General features: G+C 37.6%; 1 protein-coding gene across 1 annotated transcript; it reads left to right on the top strand.

The window, feature by feature from the left end:
- Nucleotides 1–3,004: 3,004 nt before the first annotated feature.
- On the top strand, nt 3,005–22,257 carry LOC125918121 (protein NDNF). The gene is made up of 3 exons (XM_049624162.1): nt 3,005–3,192; nt 11,775–11,899; nt 13,589–22,257. Exons 1-3 carry the CDS (start codon nt 3,005–3,007, stop codon nt 14,980–14,982), a joined length of 1,707 nt encoding a protein of 568 aa, XP_049480119.1. The 3' UTR covers nt 14,983–22,257.
- The last annotated feature ends 2,943 nt before the right edge of the window (nt 22,258–25,200 follow it).

Here is a 25,200-nt window from a genome sequence, read left to right as displayed (position 1 = left end):
ATATATATATATATATATATATATATATATATATATAGCATTTGGAAGAGTACAGCATGTTCAAAACAAACTTTGTTAATATTGTTATTTTTAACTCAAAATTCATTTCTTATCATTAGCTGATTCAATAAAGAGAAAGTTCTGCCAATGGATGGCTGAGGATACTGGAAAAATTCCCACCGGTGATAATTAGTGACTTGTATGACTCTGGAGCTGACTTAAATATCCCAAATATCCTGGGGCACTGGGCAGCCTCTTCTGCTCGGTTATGGTGGTACTGTACAATTGACAACTTCATGGGCAAACATAGAGCCTAATGAGGTAAAGCTGTGCATTAGAGTGGGTCTAGAGCAAACACACCTGAGTATCTCATGTTCAAGTGCTGCCATGGCATGTTGGCTCTAAGTTCCTAATAAGTATAGAAAGCCAAATTCTAACCATTTCTAAAGAGACAAATCTTATTATCTAGCTGCTTCTGCTCTCAGGGGGCAAAGTTTCAGGGACACTGCTACAGAGTAAACAGGACATATTGTGCTGAAATAATAATTATTTCTTAACAGGGGCAGCAAAGCAAATTCTAGCATATCAGATTTTGCATTTCTTTTAGCCACAGGAGGAAGGGCATCAGAGGGGAGGAATTAAAGGTTGTGAGTAGAGGTCCCATTTAGGTTAGCCAACTATGTCCATGCTTGTTTCAAATAGGTTCACTGAGTTTTGATTTTGATATATCTAGCCATCTTTTGTAGTTATAAGCTTCATCTGCTATTAGTAACTAATGTGAGCTCCTGCTTCACATCCCCAACTGCCCTTGGATCTCATCCTGACAATCATTCAGATATCTGAGGTTCAGATTACTTAATAAAACTTAAGAAGGCCTGGCCTTACTTCTAAACTGCTATCTAGTTGGGAAGAGGAGTTGAGTATTCAGTCTCAGAATCACCATTCGTTTTCAAAGTTTAGAGATCATCATCCAAACCCTTCAGAAAATTGAGGTCCATCTGGAGTGCTTAAGTGAATTGCCTTAGATTACACATCTAATTAGTGCTGAAACCAAAAAGTCAAATTTCTTAGCTCTCAGTCAAGTTTTCATTCAATTACAAAACAATCGAGAAATAAGGATGAAAAATAAGAGCCCTTGTAAGAAACTGTTACGCCTTTGTTGAAAATATTACAGAGGAGAAACCTTTGGGCTCTACAGTCATCTCCACCTGGATTTCTATCCCTTCTCTGATTATGTAAAAGGAGATTTATTTTTATATAAGAATAGTACCTACTTCACAGATTATTGCGAGGGCTAAATGCAATAATGCAGTTAGCGAATTTGGCGCCTTTTTTTCACATAGTAATTCTCAATTACTGCAGCTGTCTTATATGGAAAACTGCAGAACAAATGGCAAAAAAAAAAATGTTTTTGAAAAAGGAAGTTAAGGAGCGCCTGGGTGGCTCAGTCGGTTAAGCGGCCGACTTCAGCTCAGGTCATGATCTCGCGGTCCGTGAGTTCTAGTCCCACATCGGGCTCTGTGCTGACAGCTCAGAGCCTGGAGCCTGCTTCAGATTCTGTCTCCCTCTCTCTGACCCTCCCCTGTTCATGCTCTGTCTCTCCCTGTCTCAAAAATAAATAAATATTAAAAAAAAGAAAAAGAAAAAGGAAGTTATTAAATTTGCTTTTTGGGTAAGCTCACTGTGAAAAAGTTTCTTCTCACATTCTCATAGAAAAGAAAAGTTTATTCCCTTCAAAAAAAAATTTTTGGTTGTATGAATCTATTTTTGATAGCACTCCAAGGAAGATAAAGTTAAAGTCAAAGGATGGTTTAAGTAGAGGTGATCTCGTAGCTATAGGAATGACTCTTTATAATAAAACTGGTGTTCATTTCATTTCAAATTATTGCAAATATTTCCATTCGACTTTCTCACTATTTGAAGCACTTATGTGTAAAAACACTGTCTTTCCCTAATGCTTGAATTCCCTGATGTATGTTGTCAAAGAGATAAAGGAGAACAACTCCTTACAGAGTTCTTTCTGTGAGAGAGAAAGGCACCAAATCCTCAGCAGAAGCAAAGCTTTCACCAGCACTTGACATGAAAAGAACTTGCCTACCTTAGACTTCCTGTTAGGGACACTGAGACGTGTAGAAGATAGTGTCCTTGACAATGTTCCTATAGCAATGTGCAGTAGAGAGTGATCCATAATTACCTAGAGGATCTTTGATAAAAGACAGTTTGAATGCCAAAATGTAACTCCATGAAAATATTCTGTTGGAGTAGTAAATACATAACTCTATGGGAGGTTAAGACAAATGACCAACGATACAACTTTTCAGTGGTCTCATTTAACCTGAGAGTGGTAATCCACGCCCATTTCTATTACAGTAAAAGGTTTTTTTGTTTGTTTGTTTGTTTTGTTTTTTTTAATGTTTTGTTGAAGAGTCTAGTAATGAATGATAGTTAGACATCAGCAAATAACAACCTTTATTTTGTCCAAATTGCTTAACCTATGAGAAAATTAAACTTTATCATCTCTAAAAATCTCTGATTTATGAAAATCTGATCTTGGGAATCAGAATAATACTATACATGTATAATCTTAGTCAAATTTCAAGAAAGAATAAAAATAATTGTGCAATGGTAATTTTCTGGCTCTCAGTGAGTCTCTATGATTTATGTTATAGTTCAGTCATTGAGACATTTGTATACACATTTCTGCAATAACCACATTGGCTTTTCTGCCCATATTGAAGTGGGGATTTTCTCTCTGAATACCCAGGGAAGTTAATGCATCAAGAGTCCTTTTATTTCAAAATCTTTTATAAATCCTAGTGAATTTGTTATCAACTCTATTAAATAGTATGGGGAAAAAAAACAACAACAGGAAAGTTATATCCGAAATGCATAATATAGCTCTGTCTGTCAAAACTAAAATATTCTTAACCCTTTAGAACATTTGCAATGTGCCCAAGTGTCTATCCACAGAACTAATGTAAGCAATCATTTCTTTTGCCCCAGGATGGTGCCTCTCCATTGGTGTCTGCTGTGGTTGCTACTACCACTCAGCTCAAGGACTCAGAAGTTACCCACTCGAGATGAGGAACTTTTTCAGATGCAGATCCGGGACAAAGCATTTTTTCATGATTCATCAGTAATTCCAGATGGAGCTGAAATTAGCAGTTATCTCTTTAGAGACACACCTAAAAGGTATTCTCCCTGCAGTACTCTCTTTATCAATAAGCTCATAAATGATACTAAAAAAGAAAGTAACTTTTTAGACTTAGATTAGATAACTTGCAATCAACCTCTGAATAACATTGCCTATTTTCTCTAAGAAAAGAAAATGACAGTGCAACTTCTAATCATTAAGTAGAGTCTGTTTGATCCTTACTGATTGTGATCTCTCTGGGGATAGAGAGGAAAATCTTTGTAGTTCTTACATTTTGGAATGATTATTTTCTTATCTTTAGGATAGCAGGAAAATTTTAAGAAGGACTCTGTAGGATTATGATGAAATTAATCTAAAATAAGGTTCAGAAAAGGGGCATAGGAAGACCCTGAACTCACTTTCTCCCTTTGACACAACAAATCTATAGCTGCATGTAGAACAGTTCTCTCTGAAGAAGACCTGAAAACTAGCTGAAGAGTTCCTTCACACAAAGGATAAAAAGGCTGCTTAGAGATGGGTAAGAGAAGCAGAGAAATGGTCTTGCCAAAAACCCCACCCCTAGTGTGGTAACTCACAAAGAGGAAGGCTCTGACAAATATATAGCATATTCCTGAGGAGCAAGGGGTTTGAGCCCCATATCAGGCACCCCAACCTTGGGATCTGCATGCACCAGAGAGACAAGCCAAAACACCTGGCTTTGAAAACCAAGAGGGCTTATTTCTAGGAGACCCAAAAGGCTATAAGAAACTAAGACTCCACTCTTAAAGGGCATATGCACAAATTTACTCACCCTAAGACACAGTGAAAGCGCAGTAAGTTGAAAAGTTCCTGGACCACGTGCAAAGGAGATTCATTAGCTAATCTCAAAGTCTTCTAGAGGGAAAGGGGTCTCTTAGAACTCTTTCCAGGCATGGAGGTGCTGGCAGGTACTATTTTTGCACTCTCCTTCTACCTTGCTAGTACCACTTAGCCCACATTTGTGCCCTCCCATGGCTCCATCCTGCTAAACCTGGCAGGCAGGCATGCCCCAGCCTGGCACTGCACCACACCCTGACTAAAGCCAGCAGGTGTGCACGGGCCACAAAGGGGATGGCCCCTTGAATTCCTGACCAGGATGGTTACATTTCTGAGTGCCATGGGACTGAAACAATCAGAGAGACTGTCATTAGCAGGTTACCACCACCAGGGCACTGCATAGACTAAGACTGACACACCCCCAGTCTCCCTGTGGCCAATCCTTCAAAACTGAGAGAGACAGCTCTTTCACCTAATGCATAGAAACCAACACAGTCGAGCAAATGGGGGGGGGGGACAGAGGAATATGTTGCAAATGAAAGAACAAGATGAAACTGCAGGGGTGGGGGGAATCTTAATGAAACAGAGATAAGTTATTTACCTGAAAAAGGGTTCAAAGTAGTGGTCATAAAGACACTCACCAATCTTGGGAATAGAATAGGTGAACACAGAAAATTTCAACAAAGAGATAGAAAATATAAGAAAGTACCAAACACAAGTCCTAGATCTTAAAAACTCAATAACCTAACTGAAAAACACACTAGAGGGGTCAGTAACAGACTACATAAAGCAGAAGAAAGAATCAGTAACCCAGAAGATAGGGCAGTGGAACTCACCCAAAAGAGCAGTAAAAAGAAAAAAGAATTTTAAAAAGTAAAGACAGTTTAAGGAACCTGTAGGACATTAAGTAGAACAACATTTGCATAATAGAGGTCCCAGAAAGAGAAGAGAGAAAGGAACATAAAACTTATTTGAAAAAATAATGGCTATAAACTACCCTAACCTAGAAGAAAAACACACATCCATGTCCAGAAAATCCAGAGAGTTCAAAATAAGATGGACCTGAAGAGATCCACACCAAGATATGTTACCTTAAAATGTCAAAAGTCAAAGACAAATAGACAATGTTAAAATCAAGAGAAAAACTTGTTGCAAATAGGGGAATACCCATAAGATAATGGCAGATTTTTTTAGTAGAAACATTGCAGGCCAGAAGGGAGCGCATGATATATTCAAAGTGCTGAAAGCCAAAAACTTCCAAGACCAGGAAGATTATCATTCAGAAAAGAAGAGAGATAAAGAGTTTTCCAGACAAGCAAAAACTAAAGGAGTTCACTACCACTCAACCAGCCTTATAAGAAATGTTCAAGGGACTTCTTTAAGATGGAAAGAAAAGGCACTAACTAGTATTAAGAAAACATATGAAAGTAAAAGTCTCCCTAGTGAAGGTAAATATAGTGAAGTAATCACTTAGAAACCTCACATGAAGACTAAAAGACAAAAGAAGTAAAAAATAGCTAAAACTACAGCAATTACTTAAGGTACACACACAATAAAATGATGTAAAATGTGACATTAAAAGCATAAATTGGGGGACTGGGGAGTAAAAAATGTAGTCTCAGAATGTATTCATACTTAACTTGTTATCAACTTAAAATAGACTGGTGTATATATATACATAGGTATTTGTAAATCTTATGATGACCACAAAAGAAAAAACAAGATTACAAAAAAGATAACGAAAATTGAATCTAAACACTAAAGCAAGTCATCAAACCACAAGAGAAGAAAGCAAGGGAGGAAGAAAGGACAAAAGGAGCAAAACAGCCAGAAAACAATTAACAAAGTGGCAGTAAATACACACCTACTTATAATTACTTTAAACATACAAGGACTAAATTTAAACATAAATGGACTAAGTTCTCTAATCAAAAGACAATAGAGTGCCTGAATGGATTTTTTAAAATATTGTATGCTCCTTACAGGAGATTCATTTTAGATATGAGGACACACACAGAGTGAAAATAAAGGCATGGAAAAAGAAATTCCATACAAATATAAACCAAAAGAAAGCTGGGGTAGATATTGCTTATATCAGACAAAATAAACTTTAAAACAAAAAACTGTAATGAAAGACAAAGATGGGCATTACATACAGGGTTCAATCCAGCATAAAGATTTAGCATTTGTAAATATTTATACCATCAATAGAGATAGGAGTACCTAAACATATAAACAAATAACAGACCAAAGGGAGAAACTGACAACAATACAATTATAGTAGGGAAAGTTAGTACCCTATATTAATCAATGGATGCATCATCCAGACAGAAAATCAATATGGAAACATTGGCCATAAATGACACAATAGACCAGATAGATATACTGGGTATGTATAAAACATTCCATCTATAAGCAGCAGAATACACATTCTTCTCAAGTACACAGGATACATTATATGTTAGGCCACAAAAAAAGTCTCAGTAAATTTAAGAAGATTGAAATTATATCAAACATATTTTTACACTATAATTGTATGAAACCAGAAATCAATCCACAAAAAGAAAACTGGAAAAAATCACAAATACGTGGAGATTTCAAAACATGTGACTGAACAACCAATAGGTCAACAGAAAAAAAAACAAAAAATACCTTGTGACAAATGAAAATGGAAGTGTAACATACCAAAATTTATGGGATGCAGCAAAAGCAGTTATAAGAGGGAAGTTCATAGCAATACAGCCTACCTCAAGAAATCAGAAAAATCTCAAATAGTCTAATTTTACACCTAAAGGAACTAGAAAAATAGGAACAAATGAAGCCCAAAGTTAGAAGAAGGAAGAAAATAATAAACACCAGAGTGGAAACAAATGAAATAGAGACTAAAGAGACAATAGAAAAGACCAAGGAAACTAAGAGTTATTCTTTGAAAAGATAAACAAAATTGATAAACCTTTATTTAGTTTCACTCACTAAGATAAAATGAGTGGACTCAAATAAATAAAATCAGAAATGAAAAAGAGTAAGTTACACTTGATAACAAAGAAATACAAAGGACCTACTATGAGACTACTGTGAACAATTATATGCCAATAATTTGGACAATCTAGGAAAATTGGATAAATCCCCCAAAACATACAATCTTTAAGACCGAATCATAAGGAAATAGAAAATCTGAATAGATGAATTACTAACAAGGAGATTGAATCAGTAGTCAAAAGCATCTCAACAAATAGAAGTCCAGGACCAGAGAGCTTCATTGGTGAATTCTACCAAACATTCAAAGAAGATCTAATACTTATCCTTTTCAAAATATTTCAAAAATTGAAGAGGATGGAACAGTTCCAAATTCATCTTATGAGTCCAACACTACTATGATACTGAAACCAGATAAAGACAACACACACATAAAAGAAAATTATAGGCCAATATCCCTAATAAACAGATGCAAAAACCCTCAACAAAATATTAAGAAACGAAATTTAACAATACATTAAACATATCATACACCATGATCAAGTGGGATTTATTCCAGGGATGCAAGGATGATTCAACATCTATGAATCAATCAGTGTGATACCACATTAACCAAATGAAGGATAAAAATCATCTCAATAGATGCAGAAAAAGCATTTGATAAAATTCAACATCTATTTATGATAAAAACTCTCCACAAAACAGGTATAGAGGGAATGTACCTCAACATAATAAAAGCCACATATAACAAGCCCATAGCTAACATCATACTCAATGGTAAAAAGATGAAAGTTTGTCCTCTAAGATCAAAGACAAGACAAGGATGCCAACTTTTGCCACTTATGTGTAACACAGTATTGGGAGTCCTAGCCCAAGCAATTAAGAAGAAAACAATATAAAAGGTGTCCAAATTGGAAAGGAAGAAATAAAACTGTCACTGTTTGCAGGTACGATTTTTTATATATAGAAAACCCTGAAGATTCCACCAAAAAAACTGTTGAAACTAATAAATAAATTCATTAAGGTTTCAGGATACAAAATCAATATACAAAAATCTGTTCTGTTTTTATACACTGAAAATGAACTACCAGAAAGAGAAAATAATAAAATAATCCCATTTACAATTGCATCAAAAAGGTTAAAATGCCTAGGAAAAAATTTAACCAAGAAAGTAAAAGACCTGTACACTGAAAACTGACATTGATGAAAGAAATTGAAGAAGACATAAATAGGAAGATATTCTGTTTTCATGAATTCGAAGAATTAATATTGTCAAAATGTCCATGCTACCCAAGGCAATTTATAGATTCAATGCAATCCCTATCAAAACTCCAATGGCATTTTTAACAAAAGTAGAACAAATAATTCTAAAATTTGTATGGAACCAAAAAGATCCTGAAAACCAAACCAATCTTGAGAAAGAAGAACAAAGCTGGAGGTATTATGTTTCCTGATTTCAAACTATATTACTATACTCCAAGGTATAGTAATCAAGACGGTATGGTATTGGCATAAAAACTGATACATAGATCGATAGAACAGAATAGATGGCCCAGAAATAAAGCATGAACTTATGGTCAATTAATTTACCAATAATATACAATTTTCCAAGAATATACAATGGAAAAAGGACAGTTGTTTAGTAAACGTTGTTGGGAAAACTGGACAGCCACATGCTAAAGAGTGAAACTGGATTACTAAACTCCTGAAAGAAAACATAGGTAGTAAGAGTAAGCTCCTTGATATTAGTCGTAGCAATGTTTCCTCCCCTCTCCCTGGATCTGCTAGGGCAACAAAAGCAAAAATAAGCAAGTGAGACTACATCACACTAAAAAGCTTCTGCACAGTGAAGGAAATCATTAACAAAATAAAAAGGCAACCTACTGAATGGGAGAAGATATTTGCAAATCATGTATCTAATAAGGGGTTAAAATCCAAAATATATAAAGAGTGTATACAACTTAACAACAAAAACACAACCAACCTAATTAAAATATGGGCAAAGGATATGAATAGACATTTTCCAAAGAAGGCATACATATGGCCAACAGGTACAGGGAAAGATGCTCAACATCATTCATCATCAGGGAAATGCAAGTCAAAACCATAATGAGATATCTCCTTACACCTCTCAGAATGACTATTGTCAAAAAGACAAGAAATAACAAATACTGGCATGGATGTGGAGAAAAGGGAATCCTTGTGCACTTTTGGTGGGACTATAAATTGGTGCAGCCACTATGGAAAATAGTATATAGGTTCCTCAAAAATCTGTAAATAGAACTATCATATCATCCAGCAATTCTACTTCTAGGTATGTAGCCAAAAAACCCAAAGGGTTGTAATGTACAGCATAGTGACTACAGTCAATAATATTGTATTGCATGTTATGTAACTTCACATGGTTAAAGGGATAAAGTAGACTTACTGTGATGGTCATTTCACAATACATACATGTATCAAATCATTATTATGTACATCCAAAATTAATATATTGCATTTTAATTATATCTCAATAAATATAAGGATATTATTATAAGGATAATATTTCTTTGAACAATATGATTACATTCTTAAAATATTAAACCAAACTATAGTAAAAACTATCACTGTTCATTTACCTTTACTCCATCAACAGATTGGGTTCATACAATGGTTATAAATATTTTAACTTTAAAAATGACTATATATATATATATATATATATATATATAGTGTATATTGTTAACACATGCCATGCAGCCTGGCCAGAGGAAGAAAATTCTACTCTCCAATATATATTTGTTTATTATTTCTTGTCTTTCCCCTTCCACCCCCCACAAATAAAGATTGGGGGCTTTGATATTTGGATGAAATGTTATCTTACACTAAGTGGAGAGGTGCAGAAACAATAGAAACATCATTTCTAGGTGTCAAATATGCAATGGGAGGCATTCATAGACATTGTTGATATTACAACTAAAGATGAAATTCCAGATATAATTTAGCAGCAGTGGATAGCTTTTTTCATTAATTATTCTTAGGTTTACACATAAATTCCAAAGGCTAAATGGTTCATGGAGTGTTTATCCCTCAGTTTTGGCATTATAATTTGGGACCATGTTTTCTTAGTTATTCATTACATTTCTGTCTCCCTCACCAGCCAGTAAATAGTTGGAGCACAAAGATCATGCCCTGTTTTCCCTGATTGCTGTTCTCTTCCACAAGTGCTCTGCGCATGGTAGCCAACAAATGTTTCTCAAATTGTTAAAGTTTATTCAGATTATCTTTTATCCCAAATCATAAGTACTTCCATATGAAAATGTTGAGTTAGAGGGACTCCCTGCTGTTTTATGTGTATAATGAGTACCTTGTGGAATGCAAGAATTGTTTTGTCATTGGTTGCCTATGGCCCGTATTTAAGTTACTAAGACAGTTTCTTTGGGAAATAAGCTACTTTCTTGTTTGAAGTGAGAACAGAAGGTAGTGGATGAACTGACATTGATTTCTGCTTCCACAGCTAGTGCTGCTACCCTCACAAAAATCAAAATGTAGTCGTTTTGAACATTTTTTCACTTACGTGATGCCAAATTGTTTTGTTTTATCTATTTCTTTGTAATATAGATGAGTTCAGTTGTGTGTATAGTGTTAACACATGCCATGCAACCTGGCCAAAGGAAGAAAATTCTACTCTCCAAAAAGTAGACTGAATTGAAAACTCAGCCACCTGACATATGTCTTGAAGGATGCTTATGGTACATATAACTTTCCACACAGTAAATACTTCAGTCATCTGGTTGTTTTTTCAGGATGACATCTGGCTTTACTATTTCGTGAATAGGTTGTTTTTGCTTTTATAGAGTCTTCACTTTATTTGTCCTCCCACTGCCCTACCCCCACCTTCCTTCTTTTAATTCATATTTGAGGGGGGACGAAGTACTTCTAATGCCATTCAGATTCTGTATCTTTCGACAGAATAGACTCTAGGTGTAAGTATCCTGGGTCTGGAACAATAGGGTTAGTGCTAGGTTTCTTGGGTTCTGTTCATCAATTTAGTAATTCATTCATTCAAAAATATTTAACAGGTACCTACTACGTGCAGCCATCAGTGCTAAATTCTGGGAATACAATGGCATGGCAAATGAACCTTAAATGGGCCTGTGTGGGGAAATTGACAATCAAATAATACAAATATACAGTCACAAATTTCAATAAGTGCCCCAACTGAAAAGTACAGGAGGACACTCTGAGAGTATATAAGAGAACCTGATCCAGAATGAGGAGTCAGAAAAGGCATATTGTGACACTTATGTGTAAGGGCAAAGGGGTGTATTTCAGGCATACGAGAAACATCCCAGAAGTTCTAAGATAGGGTGGATCCTGGAAAACTAGGGGATCCCACGTGGTTTGAGCATAGAAGACAAGAAGCCAATGAGGCAGGCAGACCCCCCCCCACCCCCACTGAGGAAGTTTTAGACTCTGCAAACAATTAAGGACTTTTCCCCAAAAGCCTAAAGTCTAAGCTTATTCATCAATTCATTCAACAAATACTGATTAAGAATTATTTTAGTCTCTCAGTCTTCATCAATGAACCTTGCCCTCTTGTAGCTTTCATTCTAGTTGGGAGAGATAGAAAAATAAAGAAGTAAACAAAGAAATATAATATGTCAGGTAGTGATAGCTGCTTTGAAGGCAAATGAAGAAGTGTGAAAGAAAGCTTCTCGGGAAGGAAGGTGATATTTTACATAAGGGGTCAGGGTAGATCTGTTAAACGAATGAAAACTAAAGCAGCCAGTGATTTTTCCAGTGACTCTTGATTGTAAGTCTTAGAATGAATGATCTCAGTCTGAACTGGTCCACTTCCCCATAGGTATTTCTTTGTGGTTGAAGAAGACAATACTCCACTATCAGTCACAGTGACTCCCTGCGATGCACCTTTAGAGTGGAAGCTGAGTCTCCAAGAGCTGCCAGAAGAGGCAAGCGGGGAAGGCTCAGGTAAACAGCAGAATGAATCTGGCCCCAGACCTCTGAATGGATAGCTAAAAGGCTTATGAAATATACATCCTTCTGTTAGTAAGAAGAAAGAAAAAACAGCATGAATGCATATGTGAAGAAGCTGGAGACTTTGCAGTGGAGATGAGGGAAATGGAAGGTGGCATCAAATGATGGTGATCTTAGTTAAATGGCTAAGGGAGACAGATGTGGAGACTGAACGCGTGAGGAAAAATGGAGAGGTTTGGACTAGGCTCTCTAGCTGTGGTTTGCAATCTTACCAAACATTGGAATCAGTACCGGGGGCTTTAAAAACTATTGATGCCTGGATCCCACCCTTAAAGGTCCTGATTTAATTGTCCTGGAGTGTGGACTGGATATTGGGACTGTTTAAATTTCCCCCCTCTGTGATTCCAATATGCAGCCAAGATCTCTGGGGAATAAAGAATGGCACCAAAAAGAGGAGCAAGAAGGCATTTAGCACCAGTGCAAGTCCAGGATGACAAGACAGTCATGGTGTGCGTGAGGTGTGCATGAGGCATTTAAAGAAAATGCAGCTGGTGGAAAGCAAATACCGAGACACAGGGAAATGAGAAGAGTCCATATACGAATCTGGTGTGATCTCCTTTTAAGGGGTGAAGGCATCATAGCTTAAAGATGAAGCCTTGGTGACTGGTGCCAGGCGAAGGATGCCAGCAGGCTGCTCCACTCACAGTGATAAGAGGACGTTGTAACTAGGAAAATATGGGAAGTACAGCAGAGGAGATAGAGAATAAAGAGCCACACGAGATTGTGTTAATCTCATGGTTTGGGAATATGAAAGTCTACATACCTCACTCAAGCTGCAGTAATAAGCTGAACAAGGTTCATTCCCACCCTGGCAACCCAGTCCTTCATCAATTCCTGTCAGCTTATCTGGCATTCGTGTGATATCTGAGGTTAACAATAAAAAGAAAAAATTAGTTTAGTTTCAATATTTTCCTCCTATTATTTCTGTGCATGTGTTCTCTACACTGAAAATTAGGTACTCCTACTGGACCTTTATATTCTATATTTTAATGAGAGATTGTCCAGTCCTAGATACAAGAGCAAAATCTGTGAAATGGCTGGCCATCAAAATGCAATCAGGTTGAATCCTTTTGATAAGGAGATTGACAGTAGGGATTAGTCTCTAAAATGTTTACAGTCTTTGACCTAAAAATTCCACCAATTGGAGTCTATCCTCAAGCCTAAATTTAAATTCAGAAAAGCTTAACATATATATAAGAGCACTATTTTAAATGATCAAAAATTGACCAACAACATTATTTTTATGATATAATATTAATATAATAATAACATTGAGAAAGACTGGATTCAAAAATGAAGGTTTGCCTGGGAACATATATGTATGAGAATAAATGTTATTAGGTTATAGAGAAAGATGAAATAAATCAATTGCATAGATGGAAATGAATGAAAATATTAGTAAAAGACTGTCTCAGGATCAAAAAATATTAATAAAGGACTGTCTCAGGATCAAAAGTTAATGATTTTTTTATCTTATTCTTTTTCTCTATTTCCCAATTATCTACTGGGAACATTATTAGTTTTATAACAGAGAAAAAAGAAGAGTCTAAAAACACAATTTAAGGTCAGCAAGCCACAGTACACACCCTGACATGTAGCTTGTATTTCTCTCATGTCTTCTAGGTGACCCAGAGCCTCTGGAGGAACAGAGGCAGCAGATCATTAATGAGGAAGGCACAGAATTATTCTCCTACAAAGGCAATGATGTGGAGTATTTTATATCTTCTAGTTCTCCGTCTGGTTTGTATCAGTTGGAGCTTCTTTCAACAGAGAAAGACACACATTTCAAAGTCTATGCCACCACAACCCCAGAGTCTGATCAGCCCTACCCCGAATTACCTTACGACCCAAGAGTAGATGTCACGTCCCTGGGACGCACCACAGTCACCTTGGCCTGGAAACCGAGCCCTACAGCGTCTCAGCTGAAACAACCCATTCAGTACTGTGTGGTCATCAACAAAGAGCACAATTTCAAAAGTCTCTGTGCTGTTGAAGCAAAACTGAGTGCAGATGATGCTTTTATGATGGCTCCAAAACCCGGGCTGGACTTCAGCCCCTTTGACTTTGCCCACTTTGGATTTCCTTCAGATAATTTGGGTAAAGAACGCAGCTTCCTAACCAAGCCTTCCCCCAAACTGGGGCGGCATGTCTACTCGAGGCCCAAGGTTGACATTCAGAAAATCTGCATAGGAAATAAGAACATCTTCACCATCTCAGACCTGAAACCCGACACGCAGTATTACTTTGACGTCTTCGTGGCCAACAGCAACAGCAACATGAGTACGGCTTACGTGGGCACCTTCGCCAGGACCAAGGAAGAGGCAAAACAGAAGACGGTCGAGCTCAAAGATGGAAAAGTGACAGACGTATTTGTCAAACGGAAGGGAGCCAAGTTTTTGCGGTTTGCCCCAGTCTCTTCACACCAAAAAGTCACTTTCTTCATTCACTCTTGTCTGGACGCTATCCAGATCCAAGTGAGAAGGGATGGGAAGCTTCTTCTGTCGCAGAATGTGGAAGGCATTCGGCAGTTTCAGCTCAGAGGAAAACCTAAAGCCAAGTATCTCATTCGCCTGAAAGGACACAAGAAAGGAGCATCTATGTTGAAAATACTAGCGACTACAAGGCCGAGTAAGCAGCCATTTCCCTCTCTTCCAGAAGACACAAGAATCAAAGCCTTCGACAAGCTCCGCACCTGTTCTTCGGCCACGGTGGCTTGGCTGGGCACTCAGGAGAGGAACAAGTTCTGCATCTACAAAAAGGAAGTGGATGATAACTACAATGAAGACCAGAAGAAAAGAGAGCAAAACCAATGCCTTGGACCAGATACAAGGAAGAAATCGGAAAAGGTCCTCTGTAAATATTTCCACAGTCAAAACCTACAGAAAGCAGTGACCACAGAAACAATTAAAGGACTTCTGCCTGGAAAATCTTACCTGCTGGATGTTTATGTCATAGGACATGGGGGGCACTCGGTGAAGTATCAGAGTAAAGTCGTGAAAACCAGGAAGTTCTGTTAGTTACCTCACAGAGAGAGATACTATTACATAGAACTGCAGGAGAGACACGAAATCACTTTCAGTATAAACTGACTACTCCCACAGCTGAGAGAAGTTGTGACTGGTGCTGGTACTGGGGAAGGAAGGATATCAACTTGTGTACATGGATGTTTATATGAGTAACTGTTGAGGAGCCTTGTTCTAGTGTGCCCCGATGGCACCTAGTGTGTGTCTGCTGCCCGTGGATGTCAAAGATAGAGGACATCTTGAAGGAACTGCCATCTCTTGCTTTGACCACTGCATGAACTGCTTCTAAATTATTTTATTACCTAAAAATCTAAGATAATGCCATTCATTGCACACATCCACAAAATGCAAATCATTCCTCTCTATAGATGCTAGGATATATATAAATTATTTTATAAAGTCATTTTAAATGTCAGTGTTTCTATGATTGTAAACTATTAAATTCTTTTCCTGTTAAAGTACAGATCTAATCTAAGTATATTAAGTGGACAGCCCTCTAGTCAGTTATATTGCTATTGTAAATTCTTATCTGTTGAGTAAAATGTTTAAATACTATATGTATCTCATGTACAAAGTTGACATACATTATATTCATGTACATAAAATTAAAGATATTAGATTATATACTGTTCATTTTCCCAAGCAGCTACCACGGTGTATTCAATTTCTATTCTGCTCACAAAACTGCGTCTTTATAGAATTTGGCACCAGAATTGACCCTTTTTTAACAGTTAAGAAAGCATGTTGCATCTCTCTAAAGTTTCTGTGGCATTAGAGAGAGTTGCTACAATTTGTATTTTGACACTGAATTGGAGCCAGAGCCAGGTATCAGCAGGGTTGAGGGAGCTCTAATAGATTTGTTTTAAAAGAATAGGATAAGCCAAACACTGTAGCTTGGTAAGTGTTCAACACATCGTTCTTAATGACCTAAAATGTATTTCATTTATTTTAAAAATAAGCATCTGTTTTAAATACAAAATTGGGACATTGCAAGTATTTTCCATCTTCTTGAATATTAGCAAAATAATTATTTTAATTTCGACCCGAAGCAATCTAGCAACCACCAGTTAGGACTCGAGCTAGAAATGAGGAAACGACAGAAGCTACTGTTTTGTAACATTAACAGTCTGATACTTTGATTTGTCACGAATTTTTACAAAGTAATTTAGGTGTAAGATAAAATATAGGCAAATAATAACAGAAACCGTTTAGCAAAGACTGCACAAAGAGCCGCTTTAGATGGTTTCATTCTCCACAGTTCTATACATGAGATGTCATGAGAACATTAGCTCAGGATTCAGAGAGTGTAAAGTCTGTCATCACCAAAGCCACATAACCTTAAGAAAATCTAGTAACTCCCGTTGCCCCCCTTTTCCATTTATAAAGTAGGTGGTGACAGATTCAGATAAGGAGACATTATAAGATACCTTCTTTATAAGACATTGTCTTTTGTAGAATTCTGTGAGTCTTAAATTACAAGGTGCTCCTGTAAATACAAGTGGGGACAGGTATAATCTCTTAACTTCTACACTGTCCCCTACATGCAGGCACCACCTTTCATACAGCGGGCATGCATCCGTAGCATTCCTATGGAGCACAGAATTGCTTTGGCTAAGATAAGTGGTGGCCAATAGGAAAGGTGCTCTGATCACCTTAGGATAAAATATTTCCACTAAAAATCTATCCTCCCACTCCTCTAGGTTATGATATTAAAAGGAAATTGATCACATCTAGATAAAACAGTAATGACACCTGAAAGAATTTTTAAAAAGAAAAAAAGAACACATACCGAAACCAGGTAGCCTATCAGACTGGAAGGAGAACTTTAAAATTGACAATATCCCAGAGATGTTAACATCCTAAGCTATAAACGTGGTGCATTTGGAGGGAGAACCAACTTTCTCATATTACTCACTAATATGTTATTACAGACCAAAGTGCTAAATGGAGCCACAGTGGATCAAAGAGTTATTGCAGCTTCTGAAGGCAATGGACTTAACTCTCAGATATTGCTTAATGCCTGGGAACCCCTGGGAACAGGGCCAACTCAATTTAACCAAGTTTTTGCTTTTCAGCCAGCTGTGATGCTGGTTACTACATAGTTTGGATAAATTTGAGAATTCTTTCATGGCCCCAGTGAAATTTGCCTTTTAGAACTTGTAGGGAAATTAAATACACATTGTGAAACTTTTATCAGTCACAAAGAAAGGGTAAAACCTATTAAAAATAAAGATCTCATTTACGAATGTGTTAGAATTTTAGCAGCACTCAGGTGAGCTGGAGACAAGAAAAAAAATTGTTCTTAATTAACAAAGAACTAGAAAGTAGCTAATACAAAAGCACCACCTTATCTTCTTTAAACTCCAGGATAGCTGTTTTGAGAACAGGGCTTTCAGAATCCCAAGGATAGCCATAGTATCAATGAGGAGGGAAGAATCTTTGAGGACACTTAGTTCAAGGTCACTCTCTTTATTTTTCAGGTGCAGAAGAAATTAAAGACCAGAGAAATAAAAATAAAATTCCCATGGTCGAAACAGAGAGTGGAATTGCCCAGATTCCAAAATATTTACCGGAATGTAAATCACTAATTCTTGAGGGGGCAATGTGACTTGTGGATCATTTTCCAAAAGTAAATAATTTTTTTGTCTTATTTATTACTTCAAAGGAACTTATTCTTAAAGGCCATTTCAGATTTTCTTAAGAATGTGTGTAACCTATGACTGACTTCAAACTTGTAAGAAAAAAAATTAGTTATTTTCAGAGACATGAAGTATTTTAGGTTTTCATGCACATACAAACTTGAGGCTATAAGATCATTAATCAACTATTGTAATGATAAGCCCTGTATTTTTTGAATCGAAAACTATTCAGAATCTATAAAAAAATTATAGCAGATGATTTTCTTGGTTAAATTATTTTGTAATCAATGTCTAGCTTAAATTTTTAAGTGTGAAGCTTAAAAGGTATGTGCTGGAAAGGATATATTCATTCCTTATTTTCATTACTCAGAGTACATTTGAAAAGATCATGATTTTGGTGTCTTGAAAAGCCAAATGAAATGAATTCAATTAAAAAAAATCACTTAGGTGAACTCTCCAGTTTGAAATCAGTTTAATGATTCTTAATAGATTAGAGGTCTAGATGTATTCAATGAAAACATACACACACACACACACACACACACACACCCTCAGTTTTATATACAACTCAGTAGATTTGATGGACCCCAAACCAATCAGGATCTCCTCCAATACTTTACCAACCCCTTTTAGAGATCATCTATTTCTACTAACTCATTTTATAGATGAGGAAATTGAAGCCCAACTAAGATGAGAACCCAGATTCCTGCCCTCCCAGTAAATGTTCACTCTAGGATTTCATTGTAAGCATTTCTTTACTCCAGAAAGCATGCAGCGGCTCATCCAGAGTATATTTCTTTGTCTCTCTTCCTTGGCTGGTTTCAAAGCAAAACAAAACAAGAACTAGCATCTAACTTGAAAAACAAGGTCATTTGGAGCATCTCCAACCACTTCCTTCCCCACTTTGATATGGTGTGATGGAGACAAAATCGTCTGGGAACATGACTTTGGGTTGTCACCAGCACCAAGAGAAGTGACCACTGCCAGACTTCAGCTGTCCTCTGCTCTTGGTTGTCCACAGGACCTGGGAGGCATCAGGGCACACTCATTGTTGTGTTTTCCCCCAGAGAATTTTGGCCAGATAAATATGCAGTGGTTTGGGATTTGAGCCTTGTCTGTTGCTTGAAAGGTGGAAAGTGAGAGAGAGGAGGGCAGGGAGATAAAATGGAGTGTGGAGAAAAGTATAGTTTTAGCTAATTTCTTTCTTAAGAGGCCTGAGAGAATAAGGGCAGTGAGATATCTACTATAGCTTAACCTTATTAAAGTTTTGGATTCTGTTTGATGTGAAATATTGTATTGGAAAATTTGATCTAGATCACCATCCACTCTATTAACATTTTATCCACTGATTGATATTCTCACTTCCTAGGAATGGTCGATCATGTTATTTGGATAAGATTTTCGCTTCTGTTTATTCACATTCCTCCTTCTCAGCCTTTGAGAAATTTAGTAATCAGAGTTCAGAGATAACGTTGCTTAGAGTGGCTTTTCATATCTACCCTCACACCTCTTTTGAAGATACTTTTTAAAAGTTTATTTGTTTATTTTTAAGAGAGAGAGGAGCAGAGAGAGGAAGAGCAAGCAGGGTAGGGGCAGAGAGAGGGAGAAAGAATCCCAAGCAGGCTCCATGCCGTCAGTGCAGAGTCTGAGTTGGAGCTCAAACCCATGAACCGTGAGATCATGACCTGAGCCGAAACCAAGAGTCGGACGCTTAATGGACTGAGCCACCCAAGTGCCCCTCAAAGATTTTTTAAAATATTTTTTCAAAGTGTAAAATAAATTGAAGTCTATTGATTGCCATCACAGAAAAATAATTGGCTCTGAGATTGAGGGGTGCATGGCCTTAGGCATAGTTACATTGGCATTTTGTCATTATTCAGATACTAATAAAGATATGGTGACATCAGGTACCCCACAAGTGTTAGAGGGGGAGGAAAGTAGTACAAGGAGGGACACTGAGTCCTAGTAAAAGACTCATTAAGAAACAGAAATAAGGAGGAATGTAATTCACCATCCCATTATGCTACAGAGAACTTTCAGCAAAGCGTCAGGTTTTCCTGAAACTTGTCAGAAAGGTAGATTTAAAGACTTTGAGCCAAGGACACATCAAGCACCCTCCCAGGATGTGGATGTGTCCTAAGACTTCAGAATTTGAAACAATATTTGAGTTGAGACAAAGGTGTAATAAAGAGAAGTCAGAGCAGACCAATTTTCATTGTGGGTGATGAGATCCAGACAGAACAGTCTGGGAAAAAAGAGCCATCCTACAGCAAGAGATGTGATGAGTGTGTTACTTTGTTTTGAATCCGATACTATCATCAGAAACTGAGTTTTAAGCAGCAATTTCACAATGTTTTGGGTCTCTCTCTTATTGTATAAATACTTGGCAATATTAATGTTACCATAATTTGGAAATAAGCAAATGTATTTCTTGTCTGTAGTTTGCTCTTGGTATAATCCTTCTAACTTGTGTAAGTAAGGCAGCACAGAATAATATAAGCAGTTGTTTTATGATATGTTTGACAAAACCCCAAATGTCCATCCTAAATCATAACCCTGAAAGGGTTTTCCTTCTGAGAAAAATTGTTTATGATAAATAGAATAAAGTACATTAATACACAGCAGCATTAGAGGTTAGGCTGTTCAGTCTCATCTCTTCCTATAAAATGAACGGAGAGGTATTAAGTAAGATTAATGTGATAGCTGCTTTTCCCATTCAGGCTGGAAAATTTTCCACACCACCAGAACAACAGCAGTTTTTAGAAGCAGCTTTACCCTCAAGAGCCACAGAAATATTGCATAGGCTTCGGTGTTTGTCTGACCCATTTCATGCTCATCTGCAGATCCGTATGGCAAAGTAACTAGATTTTGGCTTAACCATGTAATAGTAACAACAACAGATAGAGTTTGCTACATGAGCAATTTCTAAGAGCAGCTGGTGTCGTCACAAATACGGCCCATTTCCAAAGACCGAGTGTCCGTGTATCACAGCAGCCACAACTAGCCTTAGACACATTTACTGTGTCCTGCTCTTTCTGGATGGAGTAAGAACTTTACCTGAGACAAGAGGCAAGGGAGACAAGTGAGAGGCACAAGTATACATATATTTGTTTATAAATAACCAAGTAAAATTCAATTAGTTTTATTATGGTAAAATGCCATCTTAAGAACAGCTTTTAAAGAAACAACAGACTCTGGCTGGCTATTTTTAAATGGCAGTGTTGAATATCTCCCTCCTGCTGAATAAAGCTTGCCATTCTTTCTCAAAGAGTCCAAGATCTAAATTACAGGTTGCTGAATTTTTGCCTGTTTTCATCATGTACATGATAACGGCCTCCCCTGAGTTATCCATGGTGATCTTCAGGTATGGGAATAGATGACAAAGATATCGAAAGCAGGGTAAGAGCACAGCATTTACATTTAAATTGCTTGTGTTTTGTGCAAGTTCCGTGGACTGATGGCAGAACACTGTGCTTCAAATACAGCTGTGTGCTGAGCAAACTTGACTGCTTCACATTCTGAAAGCCAGCTCCTTTGCCAATTGCACGGGCAAGCATTCCGGGAGGCCTGAGTTGAAATGTGCAGATAAATACTCAGTTCTGGAGTTTTTGGAGCCAAAGCATACAGAATACTTATGCTCTGCTATGGAAATCTTGGAAGAACAGAACTTCTGTTTTTAATGTTTCTGAGGATTTAAGACAGTTCTTAGACTACTTATTACCTTTCATAAAACTCACTCCCACTTTTAAAATCTCTTGGTGACTTACCTATATTAAAAAGAGGAAAAGAATACTTTTTGATTCCACCAAGTTTTCTCTTCTCTGTTGAAGTTAAACAAAGCTCTAGGGGAAAGGACCGCAGTGGAAAGAGTGCATTAGAAATGGGACTTCGGGTGTGCAGATTTTTTTTTTTTTTTTAACTTCTGTGGACTCGAACTTTCTCATTTGTAAAATGAGAAGTGATGATCTCTAAGATTCCTTTTGGAAAAGCAGGGAAACTAACAACCTTTAAGCACATGCCGAGTGCCAGGCATATGAAATACAGTTATGTAATCCTAACAACTCTGAGATGAAGACAGTATTGTAGTCTCACTGAACAGACAAGTAACCCAAAGAACAAAGGAATTACATAATGTGCTCAAGGTCACAAAGTGAATACAAAGTGGATACATCTGGCTCCAAATTCATGCATCTTTCTCCTTCCACTTGTGTGGTAGTGAGCTCTGCTGCTTATTAGTGAACCAGAATTTCATCAGAATAAAATACAGTAAGAGTAGATGGATAAAAATGGGGAAAAGTTAAAATACACTTAAAGCTTGGCCTGGACATTTGTAAACAAATTATCTTTGACACAGATAAATACGGAGAGCTAGAGACAGACGAGAAATAATTCACAAAGTAATGCTAAATTCCTCTTACTGGGCGGAATGTTTCCATTTTAATGGTGTCCTATACTACACCACAACAACCTTGCTTGGCGGTTTCCTTATACATATATTTTATTATATAGAATTTGCTGTAATGCTCACATATGATATAATATGTGTCTGTAATATGATGCCAATAAACCTTTATTTAATGCCTTTGTGTTTTAGCATATAAAGAGTTGTCTGTGGTTGTTTTTAGTTTTGTTTCAGTTTTGTCCTTATACTTGTTATAGTTTTTTTTTTTTTTTTAATGGCAGATATTTACTAGGCCTTCATTATATGTAAAGCCCTGAGCTGAGGCATTATGGCATTAATTCACACAACAGTCTTATGAGGTACTATTTTCCACACTTTACTGATGAAGAAACAAACCAAAGATCAGAGAGGTTAATTAGGTTGCTTCCCCAGCGTCATACGGCTAATAAAAGATACAGCACAGTGTCAAATCCAAGGTTATAGATAAGCCAATGCTGGAAGGGATGACTCTTATCCCTTGCTTGTTGGTTTCCATGAAGTCCATCGGAACAAGCTTACTTTTAAAGGATGGTGACTAGTGTTCATTCTAAAAAGGACTGGGGCGCCTGGGTCGCTCAGTTGGTTGGACGTCCGGCTTCGGCTCAGGTTATGATCTCGCGGTCCGTGAGTTCGAGCCCCGCATCGGGCTCTGTGCTGACAGCTCAGAGCCTGAAGCCTGTTTTGGATTCTGTGTCTCCCTCTCTCTGACCCTCCCCCGTTCATGCTCTGTCTCTCTCTGTCTCAAAAATAAATAAACGTTAAAAAAATTTTTTTAAAAAGGACTTGCTTTGTTTCACATTAGGTACTTGCTATTAACATTCTTTTGTTTAAATTTTTTAATGTTTATTTATTTTGAGAGAGACAGACAGAGTGCAAGCAGAGGAAGGACAGAGAGAGAGGGAGACACAGAATCCGAAGCAGCTCCAGACTCTGACCTGTCAGCACAGAGCCCAGTGCAGGGCTTGAACCCATGAACCATGAGATCATGACCTGAGCCGAAGTCGGACACTGAACCAACCGAGCCATCCAGGTGCCCTGCTATTAATATTTTTCTGATTCACCTTCTTATATCTTTGTTCCCATACAAATTCTTCCTATGTATTTGGCACTTACAAAGCCCCCATAGCTATTGCCTGAATCCCAGGTGGGGTAAACTTTGTGCCCTGCATGGAGAAGGAGGGAGATTCAGGTGTTGCCTTTGGGGCTAGTAAGTTAGTTGATGTGGCTTCCTTAGTAGTGCTCTTTCTTAGACAATGCTAAGGAGGGATGAGGGCCCTTCTGCCCCTCAGCCTCCTTCCCCACCACTTTGAAAATATTTTCTCCTAATTGCTAAGGCAACATTTGGTATTAAAAAACACATAACATGAAACTTGAATCTTCACTATAATTTCAGTCTCCAAAGAAAACTATTTTTAGCAATTCTGTTCCCATTTCAATGCTTTTTACTTCCCTGTACATAAACTAATATTTATTATAATCACTCATTTTTATCAAATATGGAATTATACTCAATACACTAGTTTCATAACTGGCTTGTATTACCGAACTTGATATTTTGGCCCACCTTCCATGTCAGCTTGATCTCATTCTTTTTTAAAAAACATCGCTTCTTCCCAGACATTCTCCTCAGATGTGCGAAGTGTGTATCAGCATAAACACATGGTGGTGACCTCCATCCTCAAAGTCAGTGCTGAACCAGCACCTACCTCTCTTGCATTCGTGGTTGCACGTGAACTTTCTCTCCCAGTCAGTGACAAAGATTCTCTTGGACCTCTCTCAAGAGGCTTGTCATTTAAGCTGTTAAAACCTGGACTTTCAGTGTCAAAAAAACCCCAAACAACAACAACAACAACAACAACAAAACAATAAAACAAAGACAAAAAAAAAAAAAAAAACCCAAACAACCAGTGTCCTGGTAGGTCCTGCATAGGCCAATTTTTTTTTTATGTTTATTTTTGAGAGAGACAGAGCATGAGAAGGGGAGGGGCAGAGAGAGAGGGAGACAGAATCCGAAGCAGCTCCAGGCTCTGAGCTCTCAGCACAGAGCCCAATGCGGTGTTGAGCCCACAAACTGCAGGTTCATAACCTGAGCTGAAGTCAGATGCTTAACCAACTGAGCCACCCAGGTGTCCCCTGCGTAGGCCAATTTTTGCAAGAATTCTGCTCAGTTTAGACAGAATCCCCCACCCTGAATATCTGGTAAGTTTTAATATCTGACCAAACTTCTCATCCCTCACCACCCCAAAGATAATATCTTTTCATCCTGGCTTGCCTTCAGCCAGAATCCTGTTAGGGCAGTTTAACCAGAATGACCATACTCCCATAGTCATTTTCCATCAACAGATCCCTTCCCCACCCTGCTACTTGACTGTATTTCCCTACTTCTCTTTGTTACATCTGGATCCGAAATGATCTCTCTCCCCTATTGCAAACCCCATTGCAGTGGTCTCTGGACCTATAATATCAGTCTTGAATAAAGTCTGACTTACCCTTTTAACAAATGTCAGAATAATTTTCTCTTCAACACAAGCAACACATGGTCAGACCTTGTCTTCATCTTCTACTTCATCAGTATCTTTGTGGGAGTATTCCCCCCCACAATATGGAACATTGCTTAGGGGTTAATGCACACAGAATTCTAAGAAACAAATATAGTCAAATGTAAGTTCAAAGGAAACATTCGAAAGCCCAGTTTAAGAGACTTTTATGTTAACATTTCTATTAAACAACATTTGGGATGATCCGTGTTTCTGTTCCACACTAATCAAGTTGACATTTGGCAAGTGAAGCTGACCATCTACATAGAAACTGTCCATGAGCCCATGTGACATAGAGGTTGGGCTAAAAGCAGGTTACCCCCCGGTTTCTCTTTTACTATCAACCTCACAAACCCCTACCACATCCCCCCTCCCCCCCCCGCAAACACACACACAGACACTCACTTAATCCAGTAAGAGCAAGAAATGGAGTCCTTTCAAAGGACTCTCCATTCTGCATGTGTCTTGAGCTGTAATCAGTTTCCTGTTTGGGGAAAGAATAGTGAGGAAGGAAAGTCTCTTATATTTTTACCATTACTCCCAAACAATTCTGTCCTGGGGGGGAAATGACGGACACAGTCAAGTCCCCTTAAGG

Source organism: Panthera uncia, unplaced genomic scaffold, assembly GCF_023721935.1.
Source record: "Panthera uncia isolate 11264 unplaced genomic scaffold, Puncia_PCG_1.0 HiC_scaffold_459, whole genome shotgun sequence".
Lineage (NCBI taxonomy): Eukaryota > Metazoa > Chordata > Mammalia > Carnivora > Felidae > Panthera > Panthera uncia.
This window is presented reverse-complemented; position numbering and strand designations above follow the sequence as displayed.

Excerpts from the sequence above, each read along its gene's own strand:
- LOC125918121 (XM_049624162.1), top strand. The coding sequence starts at position 3,005 with ATGGTGCCTCTCCATTGGTGTCTGCTGTGGTTGCTACTACCACTCAGC. Across the intron at positions 3,193-11,774 it reads TTTAGAGACACACCTAAAAG|GTATTTCTTTGTGGTTGAAG; the intron begins GTATTCTCCCTG and ends ACTTCCCCATAG. Across the intron at positions 11,900-13,588 it reads GGCAAGCGGGGAAGGCTCAG|GTGACCCAGAGCCTCTGGAG; the intron begins GTAAACAGCAGA and ends CATGTCTTCTAG.